Source organism: Harpia harpyja, chromosome 26 (genome assembly GCF_026419915.1).
Source record: "Harpia harpyja isolate bHarHar1 chromosome 26, bHarHar1 primary haplotype, whole genome shotgun sequence".
NCBI lineage: Eukaryota > Metazoa > Chordata > Aves > Accipitriformes > Accipitridae > Harpia > Harpia harpyja.
The window spans coordinates 31,655-52,924 of NC_068965.1; the positions used below are offsets into that span (position 1 = coordinate 31,655).

The 21,270-nt window shown below is 60.1% G+C and overlaps 1 protein-coding gene across 1 annotated transcript; it reads right to left on the reverse strand.

Moving 5' to 3' along the window:
- Positions 1 to 440: 440 nt before the first annotated feature.
- On the reverse strand, positions 441 to 20,285 carry UBA1 (ubiquitin like modifier activating enzyme 1). The gene is made up of 26 exons (XM_052775029.1): positions 20,184 to 20,285; positions 19,039 to 19,149; positions 18,091 to 18,149; positions 17,239 to 17,407; positions 16,080 to 16,214; positions 14,596 to 14,702; positions 13,860 to 13,950; positions 13,630 to 13,762; positions 12,789 to 12,886; positions 12,105 to 12,251; positions 11,503 to 11,658; positions 11,309 to 11,419; positions 10,947 to 11,027; positions 10,013 to 10,168; positions 8,930 to 9,095; positions 7,408 to 7,604; positions 6,883 to 6,947; positions 6,469 to 6,664; positions 5,334 to 5,408; positions 4,209 to 4,398; positions 3,708 to 3,796; positions 3,533 to 3,625; positions 2,071 to 2,262; positions 1,444 to 1,545; positions 1,079 to 1,179; positions 441 to 764 (listed from the first exon to the last, which is right to left on the reverse strand). The coding sequence occupies exons 2-26, from the start codon at positions 19,147 to 19,149 to the stop codon at positions 629 to 631; spliced, it is 3,156 nt and encodes a 1,051-aa protein (XP_052630989.1). The 5' UTR covers positions 20,184 to 20,285; the 3' UTR covers positions 441 to 628.
- Between the last annotated feature and the right edge of the window lie 985 nt (positions 20,286 to 21,270).

Here is a 21,270-nt window from a genome sequence, read left to right on the forward strand (position 1 = left end):
GCACGTCCCCCCCTCACCCGGCGGCCATCTTGGCGCCACATCCCCCGGTGTCACCCGGCCGCCATCTTGGTGCCACTTTGATGTCACCCAGCCACCATCTTGGTGTCACCTGGCAGCCATCTTGCTGCCGCCCCCTGTTGTTGGCACCTGGCCGCCATCTTGGTGCCACACCCCCCCCTTGGTGCCACCTGGCCACCATCTTGGTGCCACTCTGACATCACCTGGCAGCCATCTTTTGCCACACCCATTGATGCCACCTGGCAGCCATCTTGCTGCCACCCCCTGTTGATGCCACCTGGCAGCCATCTTGGTGCCACATGACACCACGCAGCATCCATCTTGGCCCCACCGACTGCCGCCCCCCCCCCCCCCCCCCCAGCGATGCACAGGGCAGCAGCCATCTTTTGCCAACGTCTATATTTATTGGGCAGAGCCCCCCCACACCCCGCCCCCCAGCCCCCCCACCCCCAACTCGGGGGCGGGGCCAAGACACAACAACAACTAGAGGAAGGGGGGGGGGAACAGGACAGGGCTCGACAGAAGGGGAGGGGCGTGGCCAGATGGGCAAAGGGCGTGGCCGGGTAGGACAGGGTGTGGCCAGACATGACTCTGCCCCCCGTGGGCGGGGCTAGCGGATGGTGTAGCGCACGTAGGGCACCTCGATGTCTGCGTCGGTGTCGTCGTTGCAGCAGAGCTCGAAGACGAGGGCCTTGACGTGGCGGCCGACCTTTTTCTTGGAGACCCGTGCCACGATCTCCGTCATCCTGAGGAGGGTGGGACGCGGCGTCACCCGTGGGTGGCACCCAGGGGGACATCGGCCCCTCCCCCCACCCCCTCCGGCAGCTTCCGCCATGGGAGATTGTCACCCTCTGGGTGGGGGTGGGCATGGTCGGGGGGGTGGCATCAAGGCACGGTGGCCTGAACCACGGAGACTGTCACCCTACGGGGATGGGTCATGGCCAAGACCCGTCCCCCGCCCATGGGATGCGTCCCCCCACCCACAGGACCCTGTCCCCCACCCACAGGACACCGCTCTCACCCCCAGGTAACCACCCCCTCCCCACCCTCGGGGCCCTACGGTTGGTCGTGACGCTCGCGCAGCTTGGCAGCCGGCATGAAGAAGGAGTAGAGCATGGAGACGCCCTGCGACAGCATCGTGATCTCCAGCCGGTGCTCCTTCTGAGGGGACAAGGTGGGGGGGGACATGGGGACGTCGGGTGGGGCGCAGGGGACCCGTGGATGCCCCACAGTGACCCACAGCACCCCACGGTCTTGGGGGCACCAGCCACTGTGGTGGCCACATCTCCCCACCCTCCCTCTTGGGTGTCCCCCCTTGAGTTGGGGTCCCTTTTGGGTGACATAGGGAGCACATGGGGACATTGGGTGGGGCCCAAGCGCCCCCCCAGCCTCCCCATTCTGCCCCCTCCCAGCCTCTCCCAGTACCTTGAAGTAGGCGAGGAACTGGCGCAGGGTCATCTCCTGCCCGTCGGGTTGCAGCCCCTGCACCTCGAACCGGTCCCACAGCGTCCACTCCACCTCGTAGTACTGGGAGGGGGGCAGACCCACAGCGGGGGGGGTGCTCAGACCCACGGCAGGGGGGGTGGGATGCATGGGGACAGAACCATGGTGGGGGACTTGGACCCACGGGGGGGGGCAACTGGGGCTCCAGAGGGGGTCACTAGCACCATAGGGTGACTTGGGGCACCTATAGGGTCCACCGTCATGCTATGGGGCTGGGTTCTATGGGTCAGGGAGCCGTGGGGCAGCACCCCAACCCCACCAAGACCCCAAACCATTTCTAGAACTCAACCGCAACTGCCTTTGGGCAGCACCCAGTTGCCACCAGGTCTGCGGGCTTCCCGCAACACATCTATAGGGTCTACTGCCACGCTATGGGTTCTATGGGTCAATGAGCTATGAGGCAGCACCCCAAGACCCCAGACCACCTCTAGAAGTCAACTCCAACTCAACCCCAGCCCCCTTCGGGCAGCACCCGGTTGCCACCAGGTCTACGCGGTTCCCCCGGGACATCTATAGGGTCCACGCCGGCGCTATGGGGCAGCCCCCTACCTTATTCCGGGGGCAGGCAAGGGGTTCGGAGAAGCCGACGAAGGGCAGGGCCAGGTTGAGGAAGGCGTTCTTGTAGGAAGCCAGCCGGCGGTGACCTTGCACCAGCTTGTAGAGCTCGAGGCAGGCCAGGCCCACCACCGCCCCCGTCGTGGTGGCGATGGCCGGGATGATCTTCCCCGCGATCAGTTTGCTCTGCCCCATATGGAAGTACCTATAGGGACCGGGGGGGGGGGCACCGCTGGCCACCCCCCCCTCCCAGGCCCGGCTGACTCCCCCCCGGCCCTGGATCTCCCCATGGAAGGGTTACAGATTCTGGGGGTGCAACGCTTGAACTCTCTACAGGTTCTATATATAGGGTCTATAGACACCTATATAACCAACGGCCACATACGTGCCCCACAACCCCCCATATGTGCCTTACAGCCACCTATGGATCCTACAGCCCCCTATTATGTGCCCTACACCCCCCCATATGTGCCCTACAGCCCCCCATACGCAACCCACACCACCTCTACACATGCTACACACTCTGCGTGTATGGTATCAACTCTATACAGACCACATACGTCTGCAGAACTTAGGTATGTTACAGACTATAGAATTCTATGTGTATTTACACGTATAAATCTATATCTATCCCTGCTGTATAACTACTCTATATAATCCATGCCTGGTTTTTTTATATATATACTCTATAGCTATACTACGTAGCCCGTACGTACTCTGCAGACCTTCCACACGCCCTGTATGTAGTCTATAGACCCCATATGTACTCTATAGACCCTTTACAGACCCTATACATACTCTTAGATTCTATAGATAACTTATAGCTTCTGTATGTACGTACTCCATGCTCCTGGCAGACCCTATACAGACCCTGAACACCTATGGGCCTTATATGTTTTGTAGATCCCACAGTGTTTATACATCCCCTATACGTCCCCTATAGACCCCTATATAGGCCCTACGTGCGCCCATAGAGCTTCTGTGCTCGGCACAGCACACGCTTTATATGCACCCTACAGACCCTATAGCACCCATGGGACCCCCCATAGCACCCACAGGACCCCTCCCCCAGCACCCGTAACACCCCATAAGAACCCCAGTAACCCCCCCCAGCACCCATGGGACCACCCCCAGCACCCACAGCCCACCCGCAGCACCCACAACACCCCATAAGAACCCCAATAATGCCCCATAGCACCCATAGGACCCCCCCAGCACCCACAACACCCCATAAGAACCCCAATAACCCCCCATAGCACCCATGGGACCCCCCCAGCACCCATAACCTCCCAGCAGCATCCATAACACCCCATAAGAACCCCAGTAACACCTCATAAGATGCCCCCAGCACCCATAGGACCCCCACAACACCCCCCCCAGCACCCATAGGACCACCATAGCACCCAGTGACACCCCCCCACCTCCCCAACACCCATGGGTGCCCCCCAGCACCCACCTTGTGGCGGTCGGCCGGGGGGATGTCGTAGTTCTCCGCTCGCAGGTTGGAAGCGGCGACGATGAAATCCATGTGGAAGTTGGTGTCATCGTCCTGGGGGGGCACCCGTGGGTGGGGGTGAGCACCCATGGGTGGGGGGCACCCATGGGTGCTGGGTGGGGGGGGCAGCACCCACCTTCTCGAAGTCGATGGGGAACATGCGGAAGCCAGGCAGCTCCTCAGGGCTGGGCAGCGACGCCTTCAGCTCCTCCAGGCGCCCATCGTCTGTGGGTGGGGGGGTGCCCATGGGACCCCGGGCACCCATAGGACCCCCGTGGGACCCCCCAGCACCCATGGGTGCTTGTACCTCCATCCCCCCAGCATATACCTAACATGTTCTTCCATACCCTCTAAGTGCCACCAGCGCCTATGGGTGCCTCAACCCTCTACCCAACCAACCCCACCACACCCCCCAGATGCCCCCCCCAGCACCCATGGGTGCCCGTACCCCATCCCTCCATCCCCTCAGCACCCATGGCTGCCCCTACCCCACACCTAACCCGTCTCTCCAGACCATCCAAGTACCTCCAACCCCCAGAATTGCCCCAACCCTCTACCCAACCAACCCCACCACCCCCCATAGATGCCCTCCCCAGCACCCATGGGTGCTCCCCCCCCCCCCCCCCAGCACCCATACCGAGGGCGGCAGTGGCGCTCTGTAGCTCCTGGTCGGAGACATGGATGCGGACGCCGGCCTTGGGGGCGAAGGGGGGAACGCGGACGTGACGCAGGAGCTCGGCCACCGCCCCCCGGTCCCGCGAGCCCCCGATGCCGTAGCTCTGGGCGAAGAGGTTGGCCGCCGCCATCACGTAGTCGAGGTGGAGGGGCTGGAGAGGGGCACCCATGGGTGTCAGGGGGGAGAACGATGACACCCAAAGGGGGAGGGACATCAGGAAAGGGGGATAGAAGGATGTTTAAGGGTGATGGGTGCCACCCAAGGGCGATGGATGGCACCCAAGGGCGATGGGCAGCACCCAAGAGTGATGAAAGCACCCAAGGGTGACAGGATGGCACTCAAGGGGGATGGGACACCACCCAAGGGTGACGGGACACCACCCAAGGGTGACAAACGGCACCCAAGGGGGATAGAAGGATGCTCAAGGGGGAAGGACACCACTCGAGTCATTGGATGGCACCCAAGGGTGATGGATGGCACCCAAGGATTATGGGATGATGTCTAAGGGTGATGGATGGCACCCAAGAAGGATAGAAGGATGTTCAAGGGTGAAGAACACCACCCAAAGCTCATTGGATGGCATCCAAAGGTGATGGGATGACGTCCAAGGGTGAAGGACAGCACCCAAGGGTGAAGGACAGCACCCAAGGGTGATGCGATGGCACCCAAGGGTGGTGGGATGGCACCCAAGGGTGGTGGGATGGCACCCAATGATGACTGATGATATCAAAGGGTAACGCCCATCACCCAATGGTGATAGGTGCCACCTAAGGGTGGTGGGATGGCACCCACGGGTGGGGGTGGCACCCAAGGGTGATGGAATGGCACCCAAGGGTGACTGATGGCACGGCACCCAAGGGCAATAGCCACCAAGCAACGGTGATGGTGGCACCCAAGGGTGATGGTCGCCAAGCAATGGTGATGGTGGCACCGAACAATGACTGATGGCACCCAAGGGTGATGTCCACCACCCAACGATGACTGATGGCACCCAAGAGTGATGGTTGGCACCCAACGACGATGGCACCCAAGGGTGACCCACGGGTGACAGCACCCCCCCGAGGCCCTGCCCATCGCCCTACTCACGTTGTCAGGGTCGAAGACGAGGGGGTGGGGGCAGCGCTTGGGCCCCGACCAGAAGAGGGTCCCCGAGTTCGTCTTCTGCAGGGGAGAGGAGAGGTGTTAACGAGGTCATTAGGAGTTAATGAGGGTAATCAGGGGTGCAGAAAGGGTTAATGGGGGTGATTAAGGGGGCAGGAAGGGGTCATCAAGGCAATTAGGGGCTAAGGAAAGCTATTAAGGGGCAATTAAGGGTTGATGAGAACAATAAAAGGAATAATTGTCAGCTAATAGCAATAATTAGACAATTAAGGCATAATCTAAGCAATTAAGGGTTAATGCAGAAATTAAGAGGCAACTAAAGGTTAATGAAAGCAATTACAGAGCAATTAAGGGTTGATGCGGTAATTAATAAACAATTAGGGATTGAAGAGGATAATTAAAGGTAAATTAAGATAATGGTGCAATTAGGGTTTAGTGGGGTGATTAAGGGGCAATTAAGGGTTAATGAGAGCAATTAATGGGGCAGTTAAGAATTAATGGATAATTAACAGGCAATTAATAGTTAATGGGGCAATTAGCTGTTAATGAAAATAATTAACATGCAATTATATGTTAATGGAGCAACTAAGTGGGTAATTAAAGGGGTGGGAAAAGGTCAATTAGGGTAATGAGAGTTAACAAGGGAGTTATCCCCCCCCCCCTCCGATCCACCCCCCAGGGGCCCGATCCACGTCCCCCCTCCCCATGGGTCCCAATGCACCCCAAGGGACCCGATCCACCCCAAGGGACCCAATGCTCCCCCCCACCTCCAAGGGGCCCGATCCACCCCCATGGGTCCTGATTCACCCCAAGGGACCCTAAAGCACCCTGAGGGACCCAATGCCCTCCCCCACCAAAGGGGCCTGATCCACCCCATGAGTCCTGATGCACCCTGACACCTTTGCAAAGGGCCTGATCCACCCCAAGGGACCCTAAAGCACCCCGAGGGGCCCGACCCACACACGCCCCCCGGGGCCCAATCCAGCCCCCATGGGTCCCAATGCACCCCAAGGGACCCAATGCCCCCCCCCCCCTCAAGGGACCTGATCCATCCCAAGGGACCCTAAAGCACCCCAAGGGACCCGATCCACCCTGGCCCCCTGCGCCCAGTGTCACCCACCTGGCCTGGGGGGAAGTTGTGGAGGAGCTGACGGATGTTGTTGCTGTACTGACGGTGCCAATGGCGACAGGCCCAAGCCACGCAGTCGGGCCAAGCCCGGGGCCGCTCGCTCACCAAACTGCGCTGCACCGCTTCCAGTACCTCCAGCGGTTGGGTGCCCGCCAGGCGCAGGGTGCGCTCCACGAATTTAGGGTCCCTGCGGAGGTAGGGGAAGGGTGAGAATGGGGGGGGTGAGCAATGCAGGGAAGTGGTGGGGGAGGAAGTTAGTGTGGGGGTGAGGCAGGGGGGTGTAAAGCAGGAGGGGTTATATGGGTGCCACGCAGGGTGGGTGCCATGCTGGGGGGGGTGCAGGGGGGTTGTTGGGTGCCCCCCACCCCTCCTTCCTTCCCCCTCGGCCCCTCCGCTGACACCCACGTCAGGTACTGGTTGACGTTCTCCGCCGGCTGCTTGAAGAGACCCTCGAACTCGTCACGCGCCCACTGCGGAGGAGGGGCTGTCAGCTGGGGGACCCAGGCATCCGGGAACCCCCACAGGGGACCCAGGCGTCTGGGACACCCTATAGAAGGGAGCCAGGCATCCAGGGCACCCTACACAAGGGACCCAGGCATCTAAAACACCTCATATGAAAGGACATAGGTGTCCAGGACACCCTACAGAAGGGACCCAAACATGCAGGACCTCTCCCGGCGAGGACCTGGATGTCCGGAGCACCCTATAGTAGGGACGCTGGCATCCAGGCCCCCTACAGAAGGGACCCAGGTGCCCTGAACCCCCTATAGAAAGGACCCAGGTGTCCAAGACACGCTATAGAAAGGACCCAGGAATCTAAACCACCCCATCCAAAGAACCTAAGTGCCCAGAACACCCTATAGAAGGAACCCAAACATCCGGGGTCCCCTATAGAAGGGACCCAGGCATGCGAAGCCCCTATAGGGGTACCTGGAGGGTGTGCTCGATGGCGTTAGGGAAGTTCTTGAGGGTGCAGATAGGGATGGCCTTCTCGGGGGGGTCCTGGCTGGAGCTGTAGGATTCGCTCAGGAAAGGGATCACCACCTGCACGTTCCCTTTTGTCCCCAGTGTCCCCGACTCCAGCAGCGGTTTTCGGTAATAGACGCAGCGCCGGTCCATATAGAGCCCTATAGTGGAATAAGCCCAGTGTCTAGAAGGTGCCCCAGTGTCTATAGGTTGCCCAGGCCCCAGGGGGTGGTCCTGGAGGGGGGTTTTGGGGCACTCTGAGGTGCCTATGGCACTCCCAGGGGTCCTTATAGTATTCTTGGGATCTCTGTAGTATTCCTGAGGTTCCTATAGCACACCTGATGGTCTGTATAGCATTCTAGTGGGTACTTAAGTGTTGCTGCGAGTACCTACAATGCTCTTGTAGCACCCTGAAGATACCTATAGCCTGCCTGAGGCCGTTATAGCAACCCTAGGAGTCCTTATAGCATTTTTGGGGGTACTTATGACATTCTTATAGCTCGTCTAGAAGGTCCTTACAACATTGCTGCAGTCCCTATAGGATTCCTAAGATTTATACAGCATCCCTATAGCATCTCTAGGGGTCCCTATAGCACCCCTGAGGGCACCTACAGCCTCCCTATAGCATCTCTAGGCAGGCCTACTGCAGTCCTGGGGTCCCTACAGCATCCTTATAAGCACCCCTGAAAATACCTATAGCCTGCCTGAAGTCCCTATAGAACCTCAAGAGCTGCTATAGCGCCTAATACCCAGAAAACTCTCTACAGCATGCCAAGATCATCCTACAGCACCCTGAAGATCCTCTATAGCCCCCAACCCCCACGCTCCCCCCAGAGAACCTAAATGAAGCTGTGTAACACCCCAAGGACCACCCCCAGCACCCTGAAGACCCCCTATAACACCCTAAAACGCCCCTGAGCACCCAAAAAAACCCTACAGCACCCTAAGAACATCCCACACCACCCTGAAGACCCCCTGTAGCCCCCCAAAGCCCCCTGCAGCACCCAAATGATGCTCCATAGCACCCCAAGGACCCTATATAGCATCCTGAAGACCCCCTATAGCACCCCCAAAACCCCCAGAGCACCCAAACGATGCCCTATAACACCTCAAGGACCCCCCACAGTACCCTGAAGACCACCTGTAACACCCAAAAAAACCCTCAGAGCACCCAGAAAAACACTTATAGCACCCCCAAAATCATCCCACACAACACTGAAGACCCTCTGTAGCACCCCAATCCCCCCAGAGCACCCAAATGATGACCTACAGCACTCCAAGGACCCCCCTATAGCACCCAAAAAATCCCTATAGCACCCTAAGAAGATCCCACAGCACTCTGAAGAACCTCTATAGACCCCCAAACCCCCCACAGAACCCAAATGATGCCCTATAACATCACAAGAACCCCCTCCAGCACCTTGAGCACTTCCCTAGCACCCCAAGGACCCCCCCATAGCAGCCCGAGGACTCCACGGGTGCTCACGGGCATCAACGTTGTCCAGGGCATTGGCGACGCCATCCAGGGCCTCGAAGAAGTCGTCATCGTAGACACGCTCAGTGTCGGGGCCGACACGGTCGGGGCGGCTGCTCACCCGCAGTGCCGGGTTCATCTCCCGCACCGCTGCTGCCGCCCGTTCCGACTTCAGTTTCTGTGGGGAGAAGCCATGCCCCTTAAGGCCCCACCCCTTCAAGCCCCACACCTTTGTGCCTCTCCCAATCCAACAAAACGTCAAGGTGACTTGACCGTTGATGTTGGCCAACTCAGAGGCACGATCTTGATGGTGGTTCTCCCATAGCCTCCACCCTCTCAACCACACTCACTTGCTCTCTACCCCATAGATTCCTCCCTTTAAGGCCCAATCCCTTCTACACCCACCCCTTTAAGCCCCACCCCTTTCTCCCTCTGCTAGTCCAACAAAATATCAAGACAACTTGACTGTTGACGTTGGCCAACTCAGTGGCAGCATCTTGATGGTGGTTTGCCCATAGGCTCCGCCCCTTGACTCCACCCACTCACCCTCTACTTCATAGACTTCCCCTTGAGGCCCACCCCTTTGTGACTCTCCCAATTTAATGAAATGTCAAAGCAACTTGACTGTTGTTGGCCAACTCAATGGCAGCACCTTGACGGTGGTTCCCCCCCCGAGACCCCCCCTCAAGGCTCTGCCTAGACTCCTCCTCCTTAAGCTCCACCCATTTCAGCCCCCCCCACTTACTGTGCCACCTTCAGATGACTTGACCATTGGTCTTGCCCAACTCAACATTGACTAATCCTAAACCTATTTTCCAACCCGTAGACTCTACCCCGAGACTCCACCCCTTGAGGCTCCACCCACTCATTCCACACCTCCACAAGCTCCTCCCCCTTTAGCCCCACCCATTTAGGTCCCTCCCACTCACAACATATCAACAAGGCCCGATAGTTGACAGCGGTCAACTCAACACTGGCCACCTCCATGGTGGTTCCTACCTGGTAGACCCCTCCCTCTGAAACCCTGCCCCTCAAGGCTCCACCCACTCATCCCCCACCCCCATAGGTTCCTTGCCTTTTGATCCCACCCCTCACCGTGACATCCCAGGGCCGGAAGAGGAACTGACGGTTGAGGTTGGACTTTTCGATGGTGTCCATGTCGGTGACGGTGATGCAACCCTCAGGGCCACAGCCCAGTCCCACCATTGCAAAGTTCTTCAGCAGCTCGCAGCCTATGGCCCCGGCCCCCACCTGCGCCCAGGGACACGTGGGGACACGTGGGGACACGTGGGGACACTCGGGGACGCAACCCGAGATGGCCCCGGAGGGGCTGGGGACAAGTGGATGGGAAAGGGGTGGGGATGAGGGGACAGTTGGGGACACTCAGGGATGCGTGAGGACACTTGGGGACACTCAGGGGACACTTGGAGTGAGATGGGGACACTCTGAGGACCCATGGGGACACGTGCGGACGCTCAGGAGACCCGTGAGAACACTTGGAGACACATGAAGGACATATGGCAGTACATGGGGACATGAAGGGACACTCAGCAGACCCATGGGGACACTTGAGGGACATGTGGGGACAATTAGGGACAGATGGGGACACTTGGAGGACCTGCAGGGACACTCAGGAGACCCATGAGGACACTTGGATGGACTTGGGGACAGGGAGGTGACACTCCGGGATGCAGCCCGAGGTGGCTAAGGAGGCCTGGGGACACATGGATGGGAGAGGAGGACACTTGGCAGTTCCATAACGACATGAGGGGACATTTGGGGACACTCTGGGGACATGTGGAGGACGCTTGGGGACATGCAGAGACACTTAGGAGACCTGTGAGAAGACTTAAAAACACTTGGGGACAGGGAGGGGACACTTGAGGACGCAGCCCGAGGTGGCCATAGAGGCTTGGGAACATGCGGATGGGAGAAGAGGACACTCAACAACCATGAGGGGACACTTGGGGACACATGGAGGACACAAGGGGAAAGTTGCGGACATTTGGGGACAGTCAGGGACACTGACCACAAAGTACTTCTGGGCACCCAGCTTGGCCTGCAGCTCCGCTCCGAACACCGCAATCTGCCCGTCGTAGCGGCTGTTGCGCTGGGGACAACCCGACGTGTCATCCGGACGTGTCACCCCATCACAGGGACACCATCGGGGACCACAAAGCCACCCATGGCTGTCCCGTGGGTGACACCCACCCATGGGTGGCCCCAAGAAGGTGGCCAACCGATGGGTGACGTCGAGAAGGTGGCCAACCAATGGATGTCCTCCAGCAAATGTCCTATAACCAATGCCCACCCCAAGGAGACACCACCCACGGGAACCTCCCCTGACCGATGCCCACCGCCAGCAGGCCCCCCCCACCCATGGGTGCTCACCGGGCAACACTGCTCCTCTGTAAGAACCATCTCCTTATTCTCTTCAGGAAGACACTCCAACGCGTCAAAGTAGAGCCATTGGGTGATGGGCGTGAACTTCCCCGACACCGCCTGCGTCATGGTCATCGTTAGAGGACCCAAACAATCGGGGAGGGGACCCAGCTGTCCTGGGTGGGGACCCAAGTGGCCAGTACCTTCATGACCTCCTGGGCTGCCAATCCCCCGATGAAGGCGTTGACGGGCGCCAAATCACCGGTGGCTTGGAAGGCCAGTTCCCGCAGCAGTTCCTCATCAAGCTCCGCCCCCGGGGCTACCTCTCGGGTCAAGGCCACCACCTCCGCAGCGTCACCCTGGATGGGGACACACAGTGTTGGGAGCACCCATGGAGAAAGGCGGGGCCACGAGTCGTGATGGTGACGTGTTGGTGGTCTCCATGGCCTCAATGTCCCCCATGGTGTCCCCAATGTCCCCCATGGTGTCCCCAATGTCCCCAACATCTCCAACGTCCCCCGATGTCCCCAAGACTCCCCATGTCCCCAACACCCCTGACGGCCTCCATGTCCCCAACGTCCCCAAGTGGTGGCGAGGCCATGGTGGGCGGCCATGTTGGTGCAGGACCTGGTGGCCTCCATGTTCTCAACACCCCTAACCTGCCCAGTATCCCCAACCAGTGGTGGGGCCATGGTGGGCGGCCATGTTGGTGCAAGACTTAGCGGCCTCCATTGTCCCCAACACCCTCAATGCTCCCCATGTCCCCAAGCCCCCCCGATGTCCCTAAAGTCCCCGATGTTCCCACCTGGTGGCGTGGCCGAGGCGGGCGGCCATGTTGGCGTATGAAGCGGTGCAGAGCCTGCCAGCCCCAGTGCATGATGGGAGGTCTCTCAGCCTTCCCGAAGTCGGTGATCATCAGCTCCGGCTCCACCAGCGCCTCCCGCAGCCGCTTCTGGGGACAGAGAGGGGACAGGTGAGCACCCAGTGCCTGCCAGTATACTCCAGTGACACCCCAGTCCCTCCCAGTTCCCTCCTAAACCCCTCCCAGTCCCCCCGGTATCTCCCAGTGTCGCCCAATCCCCTCTCGGTGCCCCCTAATGACCTCCCATCACCCTCCAGTACCTCCCAGTGCTCCCAAATCCCTCCCAGTATACCCCAGTATCCCCCAGTCGCCTCCCAGTACCCCCGAACCCCTCCCAAACCCCTTCCAGTACCCCCCAATGACCTTCCACAACCCCCAAGTACCTCCCAGTCCCCCCCAGTTCCCTCCCAAACCCCTCCCATTCCCCCCAGTATCTCCCAGTGCCCCCTGATGACCTCCCACCAACCCCCAGTACTTCCCAGTCCCTCCCAGTGCCTCCTAATCTACCCCCAGTCCCTCCCAGCATCCCCCAGTCCCCTCCCAACCTGCCCCCAGTCCATCCCAGTGCCCGCCAGTCCCCTCCCAGCACCCCTCGCTCCCTCCCAATCCTCTCCCAGTGCCACTCACGAAGCGGATGTGCTTGGGCATCTTGACTTGGGTGACGATCCCCCCCCTCACGTAGTCCCCAAAACCGCTGGTGTCCCCGATGCTGAAGGTGTACGGCCCTGGGGGGTGGGGCTGTCACCGAGAGACCCAGGCGGCCGGGAGACCCGCAAAGGGGACCCAGGCACCCGGGGTGCTCCCCAGAATGGACCCAGGCGGCCAGGGTGCTTCCCGCAAGGGACCCAGGCGGCTGGGAGACCCCTAAAAAGGGACCCAGACGTCCAGGAGACCCGCAAAGGGGACCCAGGAATTCAGGGCACCCCCAGAAAAGGACCAAGGCATCCGGGATGCTCCCCACGAGGGACCCAGGCAGCTGGGAGACCCCTAAAAAGGGACCTAGGTGATTGGGAGACCTGCAAAGGGGACACAGGCATCCGGGGCCCCCCTAAAAAGGGACCCAGGCATCCAGGGTACTCCCCACAAGGGACCCAGGCAGCCGGGAGACCCCTAGAAAGAGACCTAGGCGGCCAGGACACCCACAAAGGGGACCCAGGCATTTGGGGCACCCCTAAAAAACGACCCAGGCAGACGGGGTGCTCCCCACAAGGGACCCTGGTGTCCAGGGTGCTCCCTGCAAGGTACCCAGGCGGCCAGGAGATCCCTAAAAAGGGACCCAGGCATCTAGGGTGCTCGCCGCAAGGGACCCAGGCGTCCGGGAGACCCCTAAAAGGGACCCAGGCTTCCTGAAACCCCCTAAAAAGGGACCTAAGGAGCTGGGAGACCCTTAAAAAGGGACCCAGGTATGTAGGAAACCCCTAAAAAAGGACCCAGGCATCCAGGAGACCTCCCAGGCGTCTGGGCTCACCGAGAACACGGATCTCGACGGGACCGCAGCTGTTCAGCTCCTCCATACCCTCCACCTCGGTGAAGGTGACGAAATCACCTGTCTCGAAGCCGTGACGAGCCTCGTCCAGGCACGTCACCTCCCCCGGGCACCCCTGGGTGAGGAACAGGGGGGAAAGACAGGGTGCTGAGGGGACCCAGGCGTCTGGGAGACACCCTACCCCCACCCCAAGTGACCCAAGCGTCCAGTACCTTAGTCACCATGGAAACCATAGCACTGAGGGGTTGTTCCCCGTTCGTGTCCGTCACCACCATGTCATCCCCAAAATCACAGAAAAGCTGCCTAAAATGCGGGGGGGGGGGGAATGGTGTCAGCCAGGGGACCCGGGTGTCCCAGACCCCCAAAAGGGTCCCAGGCATCCGGGGCACCCCCCAAAAGGGACCCAGGGGTCCAGGAGACCCTATAGAAGTGGCCCAGGCGCCCAGCAGACCCTATAGAAGGGGCCCAAGCATCCAGGAGACCCCCTAAATGGGACTCAGCCGCTCAGGAGATCCTATAGAAAAGACTCAGGCATCCACAAGACCCTACAGAAGGGACCCCAGGCACCAGGGACACCCTATAGAAACGACCCAAGCATCTGTGAGACCCCCTAAACAGAACCCAGCCACCTGTGAGACCCCCTAAACGGGACCCAGCCACCTGTGAGACCCCCTAAACGGGACCCAGCCACCTGTGAGACCCCCTAAACGGGACCCAGCCACCTGTGAGACCCCCTAAACGGGACCCAGCCACCTGTGAGACCCCCTAAACGGGACCCAGCCACCTGTGAGACCCCCTAAACGGGACCCAGCCACCTGGGAGACCCCCTAACGGGACCCAGGCATCCGGGAGACCCTACAGAAGGGACCCAGGCATCCGGGAGACCCTACAGAAGGGACCCAGGTGCCCCAGAGACCCTACAGAAGGGACCCCAGGCATCCAGCTCACCCGAAAAGCCCGCGGGTGTCAGCCACCACCAGCTTGATCCCATGGCTGTGGCAAAAGTCCCCGACCCAGAGTTGTTCCTCCAACGAGGAGTTGGTCAACACCACCACCTATGGAAAGACCACGTCTGTCCGTCCGTCTGTCACCTGGGGCGGAGGACGGATGGACAGGAGGCCATGGGGGGTGAATAACCCCCCTGGGGAGGGTTTGAGAGGTACAGGCAGCCACGGAGAGACAAGGAGCCACAGAGAGGTACAGGTGGATGCACAACCAGGCAGACAGATGGACAGACAGACGTCAAATGCCACAGGGAGATCCTCAGACCCAGAAAATAAGGGGTATGGGGGTCCTGGGGAGGTACAGACACACAACAAGATGGACAAACAAGTAAAGGCATGTGCAGACTGTCAGATCCAGAAAATGGGGGGTACGGGTGGTCCTGAGCGGGAACAGGGGGTCCTGAGCGGGTACAGGCAGCCACAGAGACATAAGCAGCCACGAAGCACATGCGGACACACAGTTAGGCAGACAGACGGACAAGGAACAGCACGCGCAGACTGTCAAGGCCCAGAAAATGGGGAGTATAGGGGATTCTGAGTGGGTACAGGCCACCAGAGAGACATAAAACGCCAAGCAGAAGTACAGTCGGACACACAACCTAACATGCAGATAGACAATTGCATACATAACGGCACACAGGGACCACCTGACCCAGGAACTGGGGGGTACAGGGGGTCCTGGGTGGGTACAGGTGGCCACGGAGACCCAAGCAGCCACAGAGAGGTACAGTCAGACCCACAACCTGATGCATGGACAGTCGAATGCATAATGGCATGCACAGACTGTCTGACCCAGGAACTGGGGGGTACTGGGGGTCCTGAGTGGGTATAAGTGGCCACAGAGACACAAGGAACCACTTAAGGAAGAAAATAGGGGGTACAGCCCATCCTGGGTGGGTACAGGTGGTCCTGAGTAGGTACAAGCAATCCTGGGTGGGTACGGGCGGCCACAGAGACACACGCAGGCCCAAAGAAGTACAGTCAGACACACAACTAGGCAGGCGAACGGACAGACACACGCGTAAGGGCACGTGGAGAGTGTGAGAGCCAGAAATTAGGGGGTACAGGGCATCCTGGGTGGGTACAGGCGGCCACAGAGACACGAGGAGTCGCTAAGAAGTACAGCTGGACGCACAACTGGACGGTAGGACACAAACAGCCCCAAGGATGGTTGTGGGGACGCTACTGCTGTCCCACGGGACACAACTGTTCCCAGAGAGGGGTACAGGCGGCTTTTAGGAGTACCACCGGCCACGGAGATTACAGTCGGCCACATGAAGGACAGTCGGACACCCAAATCAAGGGCCCCAGAGTTCATTTTGGGGAAGAAAAGGGGGCACAGACACGCTACAGGTAGATGTAAGAGATGCAGGCAGATGTAGGAGGTACAGGCAGCCACGGGTAGGGTACAGGCAGCCACGGGTGTACCTGGAAGGGTGCTAGAAGCTCCTGGCTGAGGGGCTGGCGGGTGCTGGTGACGGCCACATAGGCATTGAGCTCGGCTAATCGGGGCAGCGTTGCTTCCGCCCGGTTCTGCCCCACGTCTTCCTCCCGCAGGTAGAACTTGGGAGGGAGGGGGGGCGTGACAGAATAAAAAAGGGGTGGGGGGTTGTCAGGGGGGGCCCTGGCACCCAACGACCCCCCCCGCCAACACTCCCCAGCACCCATGGAAGGCTGCCCCACCCCCTCCAGGAATACACGGGGAGATATTTACTGCTCCCAGCAAATTAATTGCCCCTAGGGGGGCATTTATCCTCCCTGAGAAACCCAACCATCCCCCACAACAACCCCCCATAAGGACTAATTACTTCTCCTGTTAATTAATTACCTGCCAGGTTAATTAATTACCCCATGCAGAACATTTAACTTGCCTAATGAGCCCTGATAACAATTTCAGGGGTGAATTAATTACCCTGGAGGGGGAAATTCAGCTTCCTTAGGCAACAAAATCGCCCCACACAACAACCCCCCATAAGGACTAATTATTTCTCAGGTTAATTACTTACTCCCCAAGTTAGTTAATTACCCCATGAATAATATTTAACCCCCCTGATGAGACCAGATAACAACTCCAGGGGTGAATTAATTACCCTGGGGAGGGAATTCAGCTTCCCTTGGCAACCCAATCACCCCCCACACAACCCCTCCATAGTCATTAATTACTCCCTAACTTAATTAATCACCCCCAGTATTAATTAACTATCCAGGGTGCATGCCATTTAACTTACCTAAGCATTGCAGGCAACCCCAATAATAACCCCAAGCATGGATTGAATACACCGGGGGGGAGCATTTAGCTCCCCTGGGCAACCCAATCACCCCAGAGAACAAGACCCTGTAAAGACTAATTAACCCCCAGGTTAATTAATTAACCTGGGGGGGGGGGGCATTTAACTTCTCTGATGAGCCCCAATAATGATTCGAGGAGTGGATTAATTACCTCGGGGGGGGGGGGACGACATATTTAGCTCACCTCAGACATAGACACACCCCCCCCCTCCCCCCAAAACCAGCTTTAATTAACCTCAAGAAAAGATCAATTAACACAAGCAGGGGTTAATTAAGGCTGAAGAACTAAATAACTTACCTGGGAAGCGAGGTCAGTCCAGGCGGCAGGTTGGGGGTCGTGAAGGGTGACAGATTTGACCCCCCCTAGCACCAGGTTTTTGGCCACCTCCACCCCCAGCCCCCGCAGCCCCGACACCAGGACGTTGGACGTCTGCATCCGCTTCATTGCCTCATGACCCAGCACGTACCTGGGGGGGTGTCAGGGGGGGTCCCCGTGGTCACGGGGGGTCCCCCAAATCCTCATGGGGTCCCCCAAGGTCTCACAGGGTCCCCCCAGGGCCATGAAAATGGCTGAAAATAACTGGGAGGGACCCAGGCATCTAGGGAAGCCCCCCCCCCCAATCCATAGTGATGCCCCCAACACCTCCACAGAGCACCCCAAATTCACACGGACCCCCCCAAGTACCTATGGAACCCCCCAAGTGCCTATAGATTCCCCCCTCAAGTCCTTAAAGGACCCCCTAATACGACCAGGAGGGGACCCAGGGAGCCCCCCAAATCCATAGTGACCCCCCCAAGCACCTACAGAGCACCCCCAAGTCCTGAAGGGAGCCCCCAACACCCCGGGAGAGACCCAGGGAGCCCCCCAAATCCATATTGACCCTCCAAATCCATGAGGACCCCTCTAAGCACCTATGGAGCCCCCCCCAAGTCCTTAAGGGATCCCCCAACACCCCGGGAGAGACCCAGGGAGCCCCCAAATCCATAGTGACCCCCCCCAAATCCATGGGGACCCCCCCAAGTACCTATAGAGCCCCCCCAAATCCATAGGAACACCCCGACATCCTCGGGGGGGGACTCAGGCACCCAGAGAACCCCAACGTCCCACCCCCCACCCCAAGGGGGGGCACCCCAACATCTGGATACTCACAGCTGGCGAGAGTAAAGCCCCTCATCGATCTCGGCCTCGCCCCCGTTCTTCGCCATGCCCTGGGGGGGGGGGGGGGGTGACAACAGCGTCAGCGGGGGGGACGGGGACACGTGCCACCCCCAGGATGCATAGAGACACCCGGGTGACAACAAGGTGGCACCAGGTGACGGCCACATTCGCACAGAAAGCTCAGAGCAGCACAAAGGTGACAACGAGACTAAAGAAGGTGACAAACCCCTCCAGGAGGGGTGACAGGGACACCTGGGGGTGATGGGGAGACCCAGGTGGCAGCTGGATGACACCAGGTGACAGCCAAGTAACACTGGGTGACAGTCCCATTGATAGGGGTGGCTCAGAGCACCACAGAGGTGACGGCGAGACCAGAAAAGGTGACAGTGACACCCGGGGGTAACAGGGACACTGAGGTGACAGCCAGGTGACGCTCCCATTGACGGGGGTGGCCCTGAGCAGGGGTGACAACAAGGATTGAGGGGGGACACACGTCACCCCCAGGACACATAGGGACAGCCAAGTGACAGCAGCTGACAGCAAGGTGACACCAGGTGACACTCCCATTGATGAGGGTGGCCCTGAGCAGGGGTGACAACAAGGATTGAGATGGACATGTGTCACCCCCAGGACACATAGGGACACCCAAGTAACACCGGGTGACAGCAAGGTGATGCTCACATTGATGGGGGTGGCTCTGAACAGAGCATGGGGGGTCACAACAAGGACCGAGGGAGACAAATGTCACCCCCAGGACACGTAGGGACACCCAGGTGACAAATGGGTGACACTGGGTAACAGCAAGTTGACACCAGGTGCCACCCATGTTAGCGGAAACGGCTCTGAAGATCAGAGAAGTGACAACGAGAGCAAAGAAGGTGACAGGAATACCCAGGGGGGTGACAGGGACACCCAGGGGTGACAGGAGGTGACACTCACGTTGGCAGGGGTGACGCTGGGGGGGACGGCGGAGGCGGGGGCGCGGCTGGAGCCCGTCGGCGGCTCGGACCCGGAGACGCGGCGCTTCTTCGACAGCGGGGAGCTGGACATCTGCAGGGTCAGAGGTCAGAGGTCAGCTGGGGACAAGGGGTGACAGCAGGTGACACATAAGAGTAACAACAGGAGGGACGCAAGGTGATACTGGGGTGACGTTGGGGAGGACGGGATAGCAGCGGGTGACAAGAAGGTGGTGGGTGACACACGGGGTGGCACTAAGGGACACATGGTGACATCAGTGGCACCCAGTGGCATCAGGAGGGGACATGAGGTGACAGCGGGGGCAGTGGGTGATGCCGGGGGGGGACACGGGTTGGCAGCGGGTGACCCTGAGGGATGGTGGGTGACACACGGGGTGGCACCGGGGCATGGAGAGAGTAACACTAAGGGACACCGGGTGGCACTGGGGGATGGAGAGGGTGACACTAAGAGACACTGGGTGACATTGTCCCCGCCAAGGGACCCAAAACAGCCCCCCCCCCCAAGCTTTACAGGGGGTGGGGAATTCCCAGGGGTTCCCATTAACGAGAGAAGTTCCTGTGAAGGGGGTCCTGGGGGGGGGTCCCATTAACGAGGGTCCCATTGAGGGGTTCCCATTACTGGGGTCGGGTTCCTATTAGCGGGGGTCCCCGGAGGGAGGGGGGGATCCCATTAACCGAGGGTCCCTTGTGGGGGGGGATCCCATTATCGGGGGAGGGGGTTCCCATTAACCGGGGCCACGTTCCCACTACTGGGGGTCCCGGGTGGGGGAGCGGGGTGTGTTCCTATTATCGGGGGTCCATTAACTGGGGCCGGGTTCCTACTACCCGGGGTCCCCGGGGGGGCGGGTCCCCATTAATGGCGGCCCCAAATGGGGGTATTCCCATTAACCGGAGTCAGGTTCCCATTACCGGGGTTCCCCAAGGGGGGGGGTGTCCCCCTCCCGGCCTCCTCACAGGCCCAGAGGGGGGGTTCCCACTAACCGGGGCGGGGTTCCCACTAAACGGAGGGGGGGCCTCAGCCCCTCCAAGCCCAGCCCCCCACCCCCTTCCCGTGCCCCCCACCCCCCGGGGCCCCCCCCCTCCAGGCCCGGTCCCCCCCGCCCGCACCAATGATGCTGTCCAGGCCCCGCCGCCGGGTCCCGCCCGCTCCGCTCGGCTCCTCCGCGACAAGATGGCGTCGGCGTCGGCTACCCCCCGCCGCCCCCTCCCTCCTCACTCTCTTCCCCGCCCCCCCAACCCTTCCCATTGGTTACCGGCGCCCGCCGGCGCGCTTCTATTGGTTCTCACCTCCCGCCACCGCCCGCCTCCTCCCTCCCCCCGCTTCGGCCGAGGCGCTGATTGGGGAGGGGGGGGGCGCGCCCCGGGTGGCCACGCCCCCCTCCTCCCGCCGGAGCCCGGATGTGGAAGCCCCGCCCCCGCCCCGCGCCTACGGGAGGAGGGAGGGGGCGGGGCCTCGTGACACAGCACTGCGCGCGCGGACCCGACGGCGGCCGGGAGGGGACATGGGGGCCTATAGGGGCTTATGAGGGGGATATAGGGGCCTATAGGGGGCCGTGAGGCCCCATAGGGGCCTATGGGGGGATACAGGGGGCCGTGAAGCGGCTGTGCAGAGCCTATGGGGGCCTATGAGGCAACAGAGGGGCCCATAGGGACATATAGGGGCTTGTGGGGGGACCTGGGGAGCCATAGGGGGCTATGGGGGGGCCCTATAGGTGCTGTTTGGGTGGCTATAATGGGCTGTGGGGGCCTATAGGGGGGTATGGGGGGCCTGCGGGAGCTTATGGGGGATATAGGGAGCTATGGGGCCCCATGGTGGACTATAGGGGAGCTCTAGGGGTATATGAGGGTCTGTGGGAAGCCAGGGGTGGGCGTCGGGGCTTATGGGGGACCTGAGGGGGGCATAGGGGCTTATAGGGGACGTATGGAGCCCGGGGGGGGGGATAGGGAGCATCGGAGATTTATAGGGCCCTCTAGGGGCCTATTGGGGAGTCCTGGGGGCTTGGGGGGCTATAGGAGCCTATGGGGAAGCTATAGGGGCTCAATAGAGGCTGGGGGACACACGGGGGCTGCAGGCACCCTATGGGGGCTGGCGGGGGGACACAGGGGTCCTATAGGGGCTCTGCGGGGGGGTCATAAAGAGCCATGGGGGCTATAGGGGGTCGGGGGGGCTTTAGGGGCCTATTGGGGGTCTTGG